Source organism: Papilio xuthus, unplaced genomic scaffold (genome assembly GCF_000836235.2).
Source record: "Papilio xuthus unplaced genomic scaffold, Pxut_1.1 DF829758.1, whole genome shotgun sequence".
NCBI classification, from domain to species: Eukaryota; Metazoa; Arthropoda; class Insecta; order Lepidoptera; family Papilionidae; genus Papilio; species Papilio xuthus.
In genome coordinates this window covers 3,585,485-3,598,546 of record NW_013528891.1, presented here as the reverse complement: position 1 = coordinate 3,598,546, position 13,062 = coordinate 3,585,485, and the positions used below count along the sequence as shown (strand labels likewise).

At 33.6% G+C, this 13,062-nt stretch overlaps 3 protein-coding genes across 4 annotated transcripts; 2 read left to right on the top strand and 1 right to left on the bottom strand.

The window, feature by feature from the left end:
• The first annotated feature begins 3,844 nt into the window (after positions 1–3,844).
• LOC106113058 (protein TSSC1) lies at positions 3,845–7,704 on the top strand. The gene is given in 9 exon segments (NM_001311920.1): positions 3,845–3,930; positions 4,001–4,132; positions 4,590–4,736; positions 4,945–5,031; positions 5,344–5,535; positions 5,699–5,823; positions 6,190–6,291; positions 6,599–6,730; positions 7,231–7,704. Coding segments are annotated over 9 exon segments (1,122 nt in total). The 5' UTR covers positions 3,845–3,888; the 3' UTR covers positions 7,394–7,704.
• A 39-nt stretch (positions 7,705–7,743) lies between these two features.
• Positions 7,744–9,348, bottom strand: l(1)G0004 (RNA-binding protein pno1). Its single transcript, NM_001311954.1, is given in 3 exon segments — positions 7,744–8,114; positions 8,655–8,817; positions 9,015–9,348. Coding segments are annotated over 3 exon segments (744 nt in total). The 5' UTR covers positions 9,251–9,348; the 3' UTR covers positions 7,744–7,769.
• Positions 9,349–9,661: 313 nt separating this feature from the next.
• ND-42 (NADH dehydrogenase (ubiquinone) subunit ND-42) lies at positions 9,662–12,108 on the top strand. Of its 2 annotated transcripts, XM_013326413.1 has the most exons (5): positions 9,662–9,761; positions 9,839–10,554; positions 10,797–10,970; positions 11,315–11,530; positions 11,940–12,108. In XM_013326413.1, exons 2-5 carry the CDS (start codon positions 9,850–9,852, stop codon positions 12,042–12,044), a joined length of 1,200 nt encoding a protein of 399 aa, XP_013181867.1. In that variant the 5' UTR covers positions 9,662–9,761; positions 9,839–9,849; the 3' UTR covers positions 12,045–12,108.
• Positions 12,109–13,062: the final 954 nt, after the last annotated feature.

Here is a 13,062-nt window from a genome sequence, read left to right as displayed (position 1 = left end):
GAGACGCAAAAAAAGGACTACAAATCCGACTTTATTCCCGCCGTACTCACTAAGGTGACCATAAATTTAAGTTAAAATTATTAATATAAAAAAATGCTTGAATGAAAATAAATATGAGTCACCTATTTTGCTTAATAAATACGATTTAAAATTGAATTGTTTTTAAGTTCGTCATTGATATTATCGTTAATATAAATTGAGTCATGACTTTATGAACTTGATAAATACTGGATGTGTAATTTCTAGGAAATGTCATAGAATTTAAAATATAAATTATAATAATTAGTTTATTATACAACTTGAAAAGATGATTCATCTTACTAATATTATAAATGAGAATTTTTGTATGGATTGTATCTTCAGATCGGCTGTATGGATCTCGCTAAAATTTGGCATGGATGTAGAACATAGTCTGAAAGACATCAGCTAATAATTAAGTTTTTGTTTTTAACACATTTAGAAACCATAAAAGTAAATTTTACACAAAAAATCCTCTGATCAAAGATACACTGCAAATTACTGACTATACTTTTATATGTTTATTTTTTTTTAAATATATATCCCATAAATTCGAATTAAAACATGGCAACATTAACCCAGACGTCCTTAAATATCTCGAGACTGGATGGTTTCGCATACCGCGGTTCAAAGCCGCCGACAGTCAGACCAGTCTTGCTTATCGATATATTTCGGCGCTAATGGGCTGGATGCATCGCATCACCGTTTTTATTCCATTAAAAAAAAATAATACGACTTTATTAGCTAATGGGGTAGTCAAACCTTTAAATATCAAACAATTTACGAGGTTAATAAACGATTATGATACGATTATCTTGTTAATTTTATGCGTTATTTTATTTGTCACAAAATGTCTCCGGAACGAAACTTTGAATGGAATTTTCCTTTGACAGTTTTTTTTTAAAGTGAGAATGAATAGGTTTGTTTAGACAGTAAAGGAAAGCCTTCCTCTTCCACCTTTAAATTTCTAAAATAGTCTACTTGTAAAAAGTTCTAGTGTGGTGTTATATATTTTCTTGACTATGTAGAAATAGTAGAGGGAAACTCGTAGGAATATAAGCCTAGGTTGACCTGACATTTATCTATATCTGTTATTTTTACGCAATGAAACCCAATCAGATTCATTTTGAGCTTAATAATGGGTTTTGTTTATGGCGTCATTTGTGGAAAATCAAAAAATTAAAAAAAAATGACACAACTTTCCTTAATACAAAACTCGGTACGTTAATTTTATAAGGATAACGCTATATCTACTCAAAGTTGTTGACATCAAAGATCAAATATTTCTTCTTTACGCCTAATTCTTTTTTTTTTTTTGTATTTTTAATAAGTTACTTATAAAATTGTACTACGAAGTACTTGGCGCAATGAATGTTTGTCGTTGGGTTAAAGTTTTTTTTTATCCCATTATTTATTTTCGGTTTATAATTTCAAAATTATATTTGCAAACGTATCAAATTCAAGGCCATTTTGGCCGCATGTCTTATTTTCTTTGCACCATGTTTTACGATCTCTATAGTCTTGTTCTCTTTGGAATGTTAACATCAAAGTTTAAATTTAGAATTCGCCTTTTCGACGATATTTTAATGAACGAACGAACGACACAAGTGGCCAGTGTCTGTTGCTAACTGGATTGTTTTTTTTTTCTCAAACCTGTCTTTGAAGTCTAGGCCGAGGCAGACGCGGCGCCGTAGACTTGTTTGTGCATCGGGTTGTAAAACGCAAATTGTTTCTATTTCGAAATTCGAATGACGACAATGTCTGTTTTATCTATCCGGTGTAAGCAGGGATAGGCACAGCTGCCAAATTTTCATCGGAAGTAATTTACGATGCTAAGTTAAAAGTAAAATACACTTTTTTGCATAGGAAATGTCCGCTATTCGTTTTCGAAATGTAGAAGTGAGTTCCCACTGCAGTAACATCTTAAAAAACCACATTGATCTTTAATTATTATAAAGAATGTTAGTAAAGAAGAACCACGGAAAAAAACGGTTTAGATTTTTTTTCGTTTTCATACCATCCCACTATATATAATATAGCCTTAATAAAAGACTTAACCATAAATACTGGATGGCGCCACTTTGCTTATCTGTTTTCCCACCGGAAGTTGTCTAAATACAGATTATATATTAAAAAAAATTAAATACTACTACATAGGAACTGACTGGCCACAACGTGCACTTTCGCATTCGCAATTTACATTTTACAAGGAAAATCTAGCAACGAAATATTTAATTAAAAATAATTTACTGACATAATCTCGTTTACATTTCTTCTTTTTGAAGTTAATACTACAGTTTTATCGCGCGTAATTAAAAAAACACAATAAGTGACCTATGTGTTCTTCCCGACTATGTTCTACATCTATGCCAAATTTCATAAAGATCCGTTCAGCTGTTCCGGTGATACCTTTAAACAAATATCCATCCATCCAAATATTCGCATTTATAATAATTAGTAAGATATCAATTTAAAAGTAGCTAACTGTTTATTAAATAGTTTCATGAATAAAAAATATACGCTACGTTTTCATCCATTAATCTATATGGTTTTATGTCGTAATCGACACAACCGATGTACGGATGTTCCCACGCCTATCTCTTTGCGATTCCGGTTTCCAGGACTTGTATCTTTCAATATCCGTTAGTAAACGACAAATCAAATGTGTTAAAAGAATGATTCATTTTTGTTCATAATACAATGTGTAAGTGTTGGAAGTAACTTTTACCGGGTTTCGACGATGTACGATGTGTCAAAGAGTCTTCCTTATACTTTCTTATATAAATTTCTCCTTAACACGTTGAGCGCCGCGTCAGCCATCGGTGGCTGACATCGTGTAACATGAGAACTATAAAATTTTACACTATTTTGCGGAATTACACAAAATTAAACGTTAAAAATGTAAACTATTTTGTACTGCGATCGGAAACACAGGCCCTTTAATACCAGTGCGTATAAGCGGCGCTCGTGGCCTGAACGGGATTGTCTTAGAAATACGCGTTGCGCTCAACGTGTTAAGAATATATTGTTTTCTAATTGTTACGTCAATATACCAAATTATTTGTATAACGTATATTAGATAGAAGTTTCATTTCATAACAATGCAAATACTCGTTTAAAATTCTGTCTTGAATTTGATAATAATAATGATTGCATATCAGGCAACTTTTTACTTCCTTGCAAATTATCGCCTTCATTTGTTATTGTTATAGAGCTATTTTAAAGTAATTTACTGTACTCAACTATGGTATTTATCGGGCAGTTAAAGGTAATTTACTACAGTCATTTAAACTGATAATTCTTCATAAAATAAGTTCTTACACTTTGAAAGATAAATATGAACAATTCTGCGTAGTTTACGTGATTTTAAGATAAATTGCTAGTGTAAATACTTCACAATACGTAGCGAATACAACGTCTTTCTCAAAAACATACTGAAACAGCATAGAAAATGTCTTTAATGTCTTACAAATATTTATTAAAACTTTTTCAACAATCACTTAGCTATTTGGGGGTTAAAAAAACATTTCATAGTCCAACCACGATAACTGCACAATGATTTAACAACCATAGAAATTGACGGTGATGTTGAAATAAAGGCAACTAATAAACAGCACAAAATTTTGCCATTTTACAACGAACTATCAAACATACATAAATACATAAGATAATATATGGCTTTGTTTGATGCTTTTATGCGCATTTTAAAAAACATTTTTTTATACTGTCTACTGTATTATCTGTAGAACTAAATGACAACAACTGTCACAGTCACAAAACGTCAAACTGTCAAATAAACAATATACCCTTATTATAATTTATTTGAGTGTTATTTCGTGTTTAAATTCAGCACTAAAATAAGTCAATACAATGGATGAGGGAAATTCAATTATATACGGCCTCGAACATCAGGTAATAAATCAATTTACAACGTCTAAATTAAAATAATATTGGCTTGTATTTCAATTCATCTGTGTTCCAGACAAGAGCTTTATCACCACAATATGAAAGCGATGCTATTCGTTTCCTAATCGGCACACAGAGCCTAAAGCCACAGTCTAATCAAGTGCACGTAGTTGAACTTGAAGAGGATACTGGAGCTTTGCACACAAAGGTACAGCATTCACAGACGTTATTTGGTTACTAACGAGGCCCCCCAATGTAGATCTCCCATATAAAAATACAAACCGATCTACCACACTTCCTTAGCAGCTTCTTTAAAACTCTGAGCTAGGTTGCATATTTTTATTATTTATTAGTTCAAAACAGATATAAATACAGTTTTGATCTGCTATACGTTCTTGAAACATTTAAAATGTACTACAATTAAAAACTGTATAATAAGTAATGTTCTATACAAAATGTCTAGCTTTATGACTGCATTTATGTACAGCAAGTGTACCTGTCTCAGACTATAAATTGCACACAAAAGGCAGGACTAGTACTTACAACAACACAACTCACACAACGTAAACACTTACATGCCTATGGTGTATGGTCATGCCTGCATAGCCATGAGCATAGATTACCATTTGATGTGGTCCTTAATTTATTGTAAACTTTTCCAACAGGTATTCAAACATGACATTGGTGAGATCTGGCATCTCCGCTGTTCACCACATGATGTGGCAACATTACTCACCACTCATAATACTTATGATCCGGAAACATCTCAGTGTACAATGGGTGTGACTATATACAAACTGCCAACTGTTGAGGTTTGATATTACATTTTGTTCTTAACATTAAAAAAAACAGTTTTAGAGTTGACATTAAAAACATTTGCCTAACAGCAATAGACACATAAAACGCTTTGGAACTAAAGGTTTTCGAGATCAAAATCTGCATAAAATAAATTGTCATCCTTGTCATTGTCTTTGATAAAACAGAGACAATTTTTTTTTAAATTGGATAATACTTTTTCAGGTAATACCTAAAGATCTGGACGATTTGAATGCAATGCAAGGCAGAAATGCAGATGATATGCAATTACTCAGAACTATAACACCTGAGGTAATTAAATTAATATAGAAAAATAATTTAAAAAAAAAACTTTTTCTTTCCAAACAAATCTTTCTTTGGTGCTCAAGATTGATTCAATATTATCAGCTCACTATACATCCCCACTGAGGGGTTCGGAGCTTACCCAAAGTCACGGGTGACTAGGCCATTGTAACCACGCTAACCCAGTGCGGATTGGTTGACTTCACACATATCATTGAATTTCTTCTCAGATATATGTAGGTTGATTAGCGTTGTGTTTTTTTTCTATAATGTTTTTCTAATCTTTATAATAATTTTTACCCATTCTATAATTACATGTAGAAACCAGAAGAAGAGATCCGTTGTGCGGAATGGCATCCGACAGATGCTAGCCGTATTGGAATTGTATATGAAAGTGGAGTTACTGTCCACGATTTGAACACTGGAGCTCCGCTGACTACTGCTACTCCAGAGGCAAAGTCACGACTCAAGTTTACCGGCGGCAAGTGGAATCCACACCAAGGACATTGTCAGGTGAAGCTTGCAACAATATCTATCTTACATTCTTGTTGGCTCAGGGGTTAAACACTGGATTTGTATCTATCCTGGGTTTGAATCCCGTAATTTACATTTTTTTTATTATTACTAAGCTTTGTTCATTATCTTGTACACCTTTTTAACTGTGGTATTTTAACAGTTTGCAGTGCTACAAGACATGCATATAAAGTGTTACGACACCAGAACTGACTGCAATAAGCCATCTTGGAGCATAGATAATGCACATAGACAACTCGCCAGAGATTTAGATTTTAATCCAAACAGGTAATTAAAAACTTCTTTTCAATGACATATTGTTTCTGTTTTTTTTAATAACTAGCGATTGCCCATGACTTCGTAAGGTCAAAATAAAAAAAAACAACCAATGTTACTCCCGCACACATCAGTTACATTCCAGTAAAAGTCCCGTCAAAAAAATTCTATAATCCAAACAAATACTTAAATTTTTTTTATTATATCGATAAGACAATGAAAAAACAAGTCATTGAAACATTATGCATACTTTAAACATCTTTTTTAATCTATATAGTTGTTTAATGTTACTTTAAAGATTTTTTTATATTAATTCAACAATTAAACACTCCTTTAGTGAGTAATTGAATAGAAACTCATTATTTGTTTGTTTTTCAGACAATTCCATTTGGCAAGTGCTGGCGATGATGCAGCACTCAACATCTGGGACTACAGAAATGGAAAGGAACCTATATTCACTAGAACTGATCACTCTCATTGGTAATTATAAATCAAATCTTACTAATATAATTGCAAATGTATGGATGGATGTTAGAAAGTATCTCCAGACGGCACACATGTAGAACAGTTTGGACTACACATAGGCTACTAATTATTATTTTTTAATTGTACGCGGTCGGAGTCGCAGGCGACAGCTAGTTATAACAAAAATAAGAAATTAATTTGCTATAAGTGGGGACTTAGGAAGGAGAAATGTCCTCTTTCTGTACATACATATGCTTTGACCATCCTAACCCGCAGTCCTTTGATAAAAATAAAATTTAGTACATGCAGATTTTATTTCCAGGGTATGGACGGTGAGATACAACACGTACCATGAACAATTACTGTTAACAGGAAGCTCGGATGCCCGAGCACTGCTCACTGCTGCGGCTAGCATCTGTGATACTGATGAAGACGGCAAGAGGCTCAGTCAGGTGTAAGTACAATATTAGTAGATCTCACAACAGGGATGGCAAGCTTTCTCAGTGGAATACCACAACCACACAGAAGACATGCATCCAGTGAATTCTGCATTTTGTCAGTTGAATGTGTATGATGGAGACATAATATTAGTCGATGTTCCCTTTTCATCACTTTCTAATAAATAACGCATTTGTAATTGCATATGTCACTGCTTAGAGATAGTAAAAATATAAAATAGTGATTTGCCGGAGGAGGGGACGCATAGGAAGAGAAAACATGCTGTTTATAGTCCCCTCCTCCGTCGATTACATGTGGGAAACGCATCTGCAATTACAACGTCTATGGGCAGCGGTATCTTCGCTATTTCAGCGAATTAAGGTGGCTGTTCATTAAAAAAAATGTAATTTTGACATGTGATATATAAATTCTTCTTCTTTCCTTGAGTATTATAAAGGTAGTTGGATTTCTTAATATATACTATGTCCATGGTCTCTTATGTAATTTCTCTGTCAGTTTGGAAGATGGTGTGCTACAATCATACGAGCAGCATGAAGACTCAGTGTACTGCGCGGAGTGGAGCGCCGCGGAGCCCTGGACCTTCGCCTCACTAAGTTACGACGCCCGGCTCGTACTGTCACGTGTACCGAGACATTTCAAATACAAGATACTACTCTGATAAAACTATATCTTTAAGGTTAATAAATCTATCAAGTAATGTTCTAATTTATAAATAAAAGTAATTATTATATTAAATACATGTTTGCCTTGACTAGGAAATTAATCTCTTAAAATTATGCTAAGGCATGAAACATGTTGAATGTGTGCATAAAATGCATTGCCAACATGACTAATTATTTTAAGAATGGCAACATTTGACAATAACGCTATTTTAAAATAATTTGTGTTTTTTCATTTTGGCAATTTAAACTAGTCAGATAAAATGTGACATTTCAAAGATATATTTCAGTATGAATCTTAACTATATGAAGACAACATAAATAGAAATTAATAAGTATAAAAAAAATGTAAATAGACAATCATTTTATTTACAACTAAAACCTCTCAGCGACTCTATTAGCAACATTCCTTAGTGTACCATAAACTTTGGAAGGAGGTGATCCCATAATAAGGTTACATATAGCTCTTCTTGCCAATGCAATATTCTGATAACTGCCTAGAATGTGAATTTTCGAGTCTGCCAATACTATTCTTGTTTTCGTTACATTCTCTATGGTGAACTTTGTCCTGCCAGCTTTACCCGCTAATCTTCCTATCGCCCGTCCCAAATGGTCTCCTTGTAATGTCTTTACATCTTTCACTTCAAAAGACTCAACAAATAGATCATCTAATCGGAGTAAAGCTAATGCATCTTCAACATCAAAGCCGTAAATAAATGCCTGTGAAATAAAAAAAAATATTAATGCATTTGGAATGACTTCCGGAACATTGGTAATGAACCTTCTTGTACAGTAGAATCACATTATTCCACATCTTAATAGGTGACATATAATCCAAAATACTGCCTGTGCTTTTCTTGCCCCTCTCCCACTACCTTCCAATTAAAGCCATCACCCACAATTCCGTCCTCACGGTATTAAAAAAAAACATAAGGAGTAGCCTATGTGATCTTCCAGACTGTTTGACCACTGTTATATTATTAGTAAGATGATTTGTTTTTATACAATCCTGTAATGCAAACATACCAAAAATTTGGTGTTATCTGGTTTTTAAAAGTGCTAGATTACTGAGATTCTACTTTACTTATAAATATTGTACCACACAATGTAAAAAAATAGGATTGTGTTGAATTAATATTCTAGATGAAATTCAAGATTAAGAAGGAAGTGAAGACTACATTGGGAAGATTAATCTGGAGAACTAAAATCATGGTATGTCTACCCAATATATAGATAGATAAGGACAAGAAAAAATATTACCTTAACAAAATCAGCAGCCTTTTGTAGATTAGCTATATCTTTAGTTTCAGGACCAACTCTGATTTCAACATTTCTTGTTTTTGTGTTAAATCGCACTTGTAACAAGAGATGTTCCACTATTGGTGTGAAAATCTTTAACCAATTCTCTTTTAAAGGGGTATATCTGTAACAAATACATACATAAATTATCTTTAATTATTGATAACATATTAGTATGGTAATAAAGCATTGCAGAACATTACAATAAGATGTTCAAGGTCATTGACTTATCACGTTAGTTCACTTTAATACGTGGAAATCGGTAGGATAGTATGTGTTAAAAATATACATAATTGTTTTGAATAAATTTTGAGGTTATACCTATGTGCAGGAACAGGTACTTTTCTCATGTTTACTTTGCTCTCATTCGGTTCAGCATTCTTTTTAACTCTCTTAGCTTTAGGTTTTGAGAGTTTCGGTTTGCCTTGAATACCATTATGTTCTTCCACCTCCATTCCATCTCCAGATTCCGAAACAGCTCTTCGTTTCACATTCTTCAACTTAACAGTCTTTTTTGCGGGCAAAAAGTCATCGACGTTTATGTTTTGCACTTCCATTTTTGATACACTTTAATTATTCAATGTAATAAGGAATTAAATTATGGTTAATTGTGGTTAAAGTTGTTTTTAAATAATTCTCACATGGTCTACAAAACAATCACATAGGAAAAGGAAAATCTGACAGTGACAATCATTCAAATGTCAATTTAAAAGTTTGAAGTTTTTATATACTCTTTGGTGGTGCCACTTTGTGCCATTTTTCTTTCTCGAAATGATTCGATTTTCAGCATTTCGATGAAAAAGTCCCTGATGTTTTGCTCTCGATTTCAGTTAAAAGTTTATTTCTGTTAAGTTATGCAATTTTCAGTGGTATTAAGGATATGCAAAATATATCGTTACTGCATTGTCATATCTTTTAGTTTGCAAAAAGTTTGTGAAAAAGCATAGTAATTCAAATCGATATTGTGTGCATCGGAATCGATGTGATGGAACTACCCTACGGAAAAAAATGGCGGTGGTTATGTCACAATTCTAAGTCGATATTTTGATAATATGAATTAATAGAGTGGTAAGAAATAACTGCCTATTCTTTTAGTAATTACAAGAAACCTCGTTTGATATTTAAAAATCATTTGTTTGTTGTAGGCCAACGAAAAATGGCGACTCTAGTACGTACGACCTTTGTGAAAGTCTTGACTCCAGCTCAAGGGGCTAAAATAGCAGCATGCGGCTTCGTACAGCATCGGAGTATAATGGGCAAAGCCCTACGGGAATCTCTGCCCCCGCCTCCACCTAAACCAGCACCATTTGATTATGAGAACAAGTTCTATACATGGTTCCGCAGTCTGAGGGACCGTACAACTCATAGAATGGATGAGAATTCTAAAGTTGTGGTCGTCGAAGGTACTGTTGCCTCTAAGAAGACGGCATTTGCGAAATGCCTTGCCGAAGATCTTGGTATGAAGCATTTCCCAGAAGCGAATATGGACTTTCACTATATAAGGCCCAATGGGGTTGATCTTCGTACGTTCGACTGTCAAATACCTGAGGATGCTAGAACATTCGATCATGTTAACTTCAACCGCAACCCGACACATCGTCACACTGGTAATTTCCAGATAATGATGTATACTGCAAGATATTCTCAATACATTGATGCACTAGCCCATTTATTAAACACTGGCCAGGGTGTTGTATTGGAGAGATCACCTTACTCCGACTTTGTCTTCCTGGAGGCCATGTACAGCCAGAAGTACATCAGTAAAGGAGTTCGTTCCGTCTACTACGAACTGAGAAACAGCACAATTGAAGAACTTATGAGACCTCATCTGGTTATTTACCTTGATGTTCCAGTACCTAAGGTATTGTTTATTATTATATAACCCATTAAGCTACATAGCTCTAGGGAAAATAAATGTATGTAAAAAATGTTTTTGAACCAGAAGATATTGACTAAATATTTTTAATTCTGACAAAATTAGACAAAATAAGTACCCAAACTAAGTAACACTAGCAAGATGTATTGTGGATTTATTAAAAAATAGAAACCAGTATTCACAATTACATCCACACCGTAAAACTAACTGTAGAACTAATTTTCCAGGTGATGGAAGCTATCAAATGCCGTAATCTAGACCATGAGGTGAACGGTAAAGCTATGACAGCTGCTTACCTGACAGAAGTAGAGAGACAGTACAAGACCAAGTATCTCCGTGACATCTCAACTCACGCTGAATTATTGGTGTATGACTGGACTGGCGGTGGTGAAGTTGAAGTGGTAAGTTAACAAAGATGATTCATGGTATTTCTGATCCTTTATTCTGAATTTAAACAAATTTTGAACACCTCCTTAAACTTATAGTGTGTTTAATAGAGTTTGTGCCCTAAATTAATTTCTTTTGTCTATTATTATTTTGTATTTCTAAGCCTATCTATCAAATATTTGTTAGCAAATTCTTCCAGCCTATGTTCTACATCTATGCTAAAATTCACTGAGATAAACGCATACATTCCGGAAACATTTACATTTATAGTATTAGCTTATTATTAACTTAGATTCTAACTTACAGTGCAAAGACAATTCTGTATGCAAATAGGATTTTAATTTGTGTCATATTACAGGTTGTAGAAGATATAGAACGTTTAAACTTCGACAAGTATACAGAGCGTGAGGAGCCTAAGATGAAGGACTGGCGTCTCCCGCGCGAGGTGGAGTGGGCAGACCAAAGGATGCTCTACACCAACCAGAAGGATTATCTCTTGAACCTGCTGGCTATACCCCGACTTGATGTGCCTGAGTTGATCACCAGTGCTGAAGATGCTTATGAGAGAGAAAAGGTAATTTACAGTTGCACCTGCATAAGTAAGAGTTCAGGGGTCGGGATGTTCAGCAATTCCAGAGATACCTTTAAACATCCATCCATCTAAACATTCACATTTATATTAGTAAGATTAATATTTATTTTATTGAGAGCGTCGGTGGCTCAGTGGTTTCCGGCACTTGACTTGTAATCTGCAGGTCCTGGGTTCGAATCCCGCCATGTACCAATGTGTTTTTCGATTTTCTATTTACATATGTACATTGATCCGACGTTCTTACGGTGAAGGAAAACATCGTGATGCAACCTGCACATATCCGAGAAGAAATTCAAAGACATGTGTGAAGTCAACCCGCACTTGGCCAGCGTGGTTGACTATGGCCTAGTCACCCTTAACTTAACGCTAATTCACAAACATATATTTTCAGGTAATCTATGGGCATCCTGATTTCCAACATTTATATGGCTACAACAAGAAGGATGGTGCTGTACTAACTAAAAGCAAAATGCCCAAATATTACGAATATGTTTAGAAACGTAGCAACCAATTAGATTGTTAAAAAAGAGGATTATTAAATAAAAAATTTAAAATATTAACAATCTGCCTCATAACCACGGAGACCTGATAAAAGTCCTCTCCTTATCCGCCCTTTTCTTGTAAAATGGGAAAGGTAAGTGCATTTTACTTAGTAGAGGATGCATAGGAAGGGGAAATATTCTATTTCTGTCCGTCCTCTCTTTCTTCAATCAAACTTGGACATTTGTTAGAATTAAAATGTCTTCTTTGCACTATTATGATATGAAAATTATTTTTATCAGCTCAGAAACTCAGAAATATACATAACGCTAGTGGAAAATTAAAACAACGATAAATTTAAAAGTCCCCCTATATTTTAGTATCAAAAAATCTATATAAATGACGTCAAACATACAGCACCTAATATCACCACACAATGATTTCTTAAATTATAATTTATATATCACTTACCGTGGGTTTCTGAGACCAATACCTCTGTATAAAACATCGTGACATTGTCATGATCTTTGGGAAAAACAGAAATAATGTATTTTAAACGGGTCTCAGAAACTCACCATAAGGCGTAGCATAAAAACAAATTGAAAATGCAATCATAGTTATTGGAATGTAGTTTTCATTTAATTTGCAGTATATTTTTTTTTATTATTTAATTTAAAATTCATTTAATACAGGCAACACTGAGATTGCAATTTTGCTCTCCATAGACAAGACACAAACTAGAGGTATACAATAAAAATAACAATTATAAAATAACACAATATGGCATAGTAATTCAGTATTATATGTCGATTAAAAAAAATTTAGTAAAAACTTAAAAATATTTATTGTGCTCTATATTGTTTATGATAATTGACTATATTATTTGTCAAATTTCCTTTTTCCTAAATATTAAAGTTCACCTCATTGATTGTTGAAAATAATTTTATTTTTTTCATGTAAAATTGTTCCGTGTAAAATTTAAATGTCATATTACAAAGTAAATAGAAGTAATAATCATAGTAATTTTTATGTCA

Coding starts and splice junctions, on each gene's coding strand:
- ND-42 (XM_013326413.1), top strand. CDS start 9,850: ATGGCGACTCTAGTACGTACGACCTTTGTGAAAGTCTTGACTCCAGCT. Junction 10,555..10,796: donor TTGATGTTCCAGTACCTAAG/GTATTGTTTATT, acceptor CTAATTTTCCAG/GTGATGGAAGCTATCAAATG. Junction 11,531..11,939: donor ATGCTTATGAGAGAGAAAAG/GTAATTTACAGT, acceptor ATATATTTTCAG/GTAATCTATGGGCATCCTGA.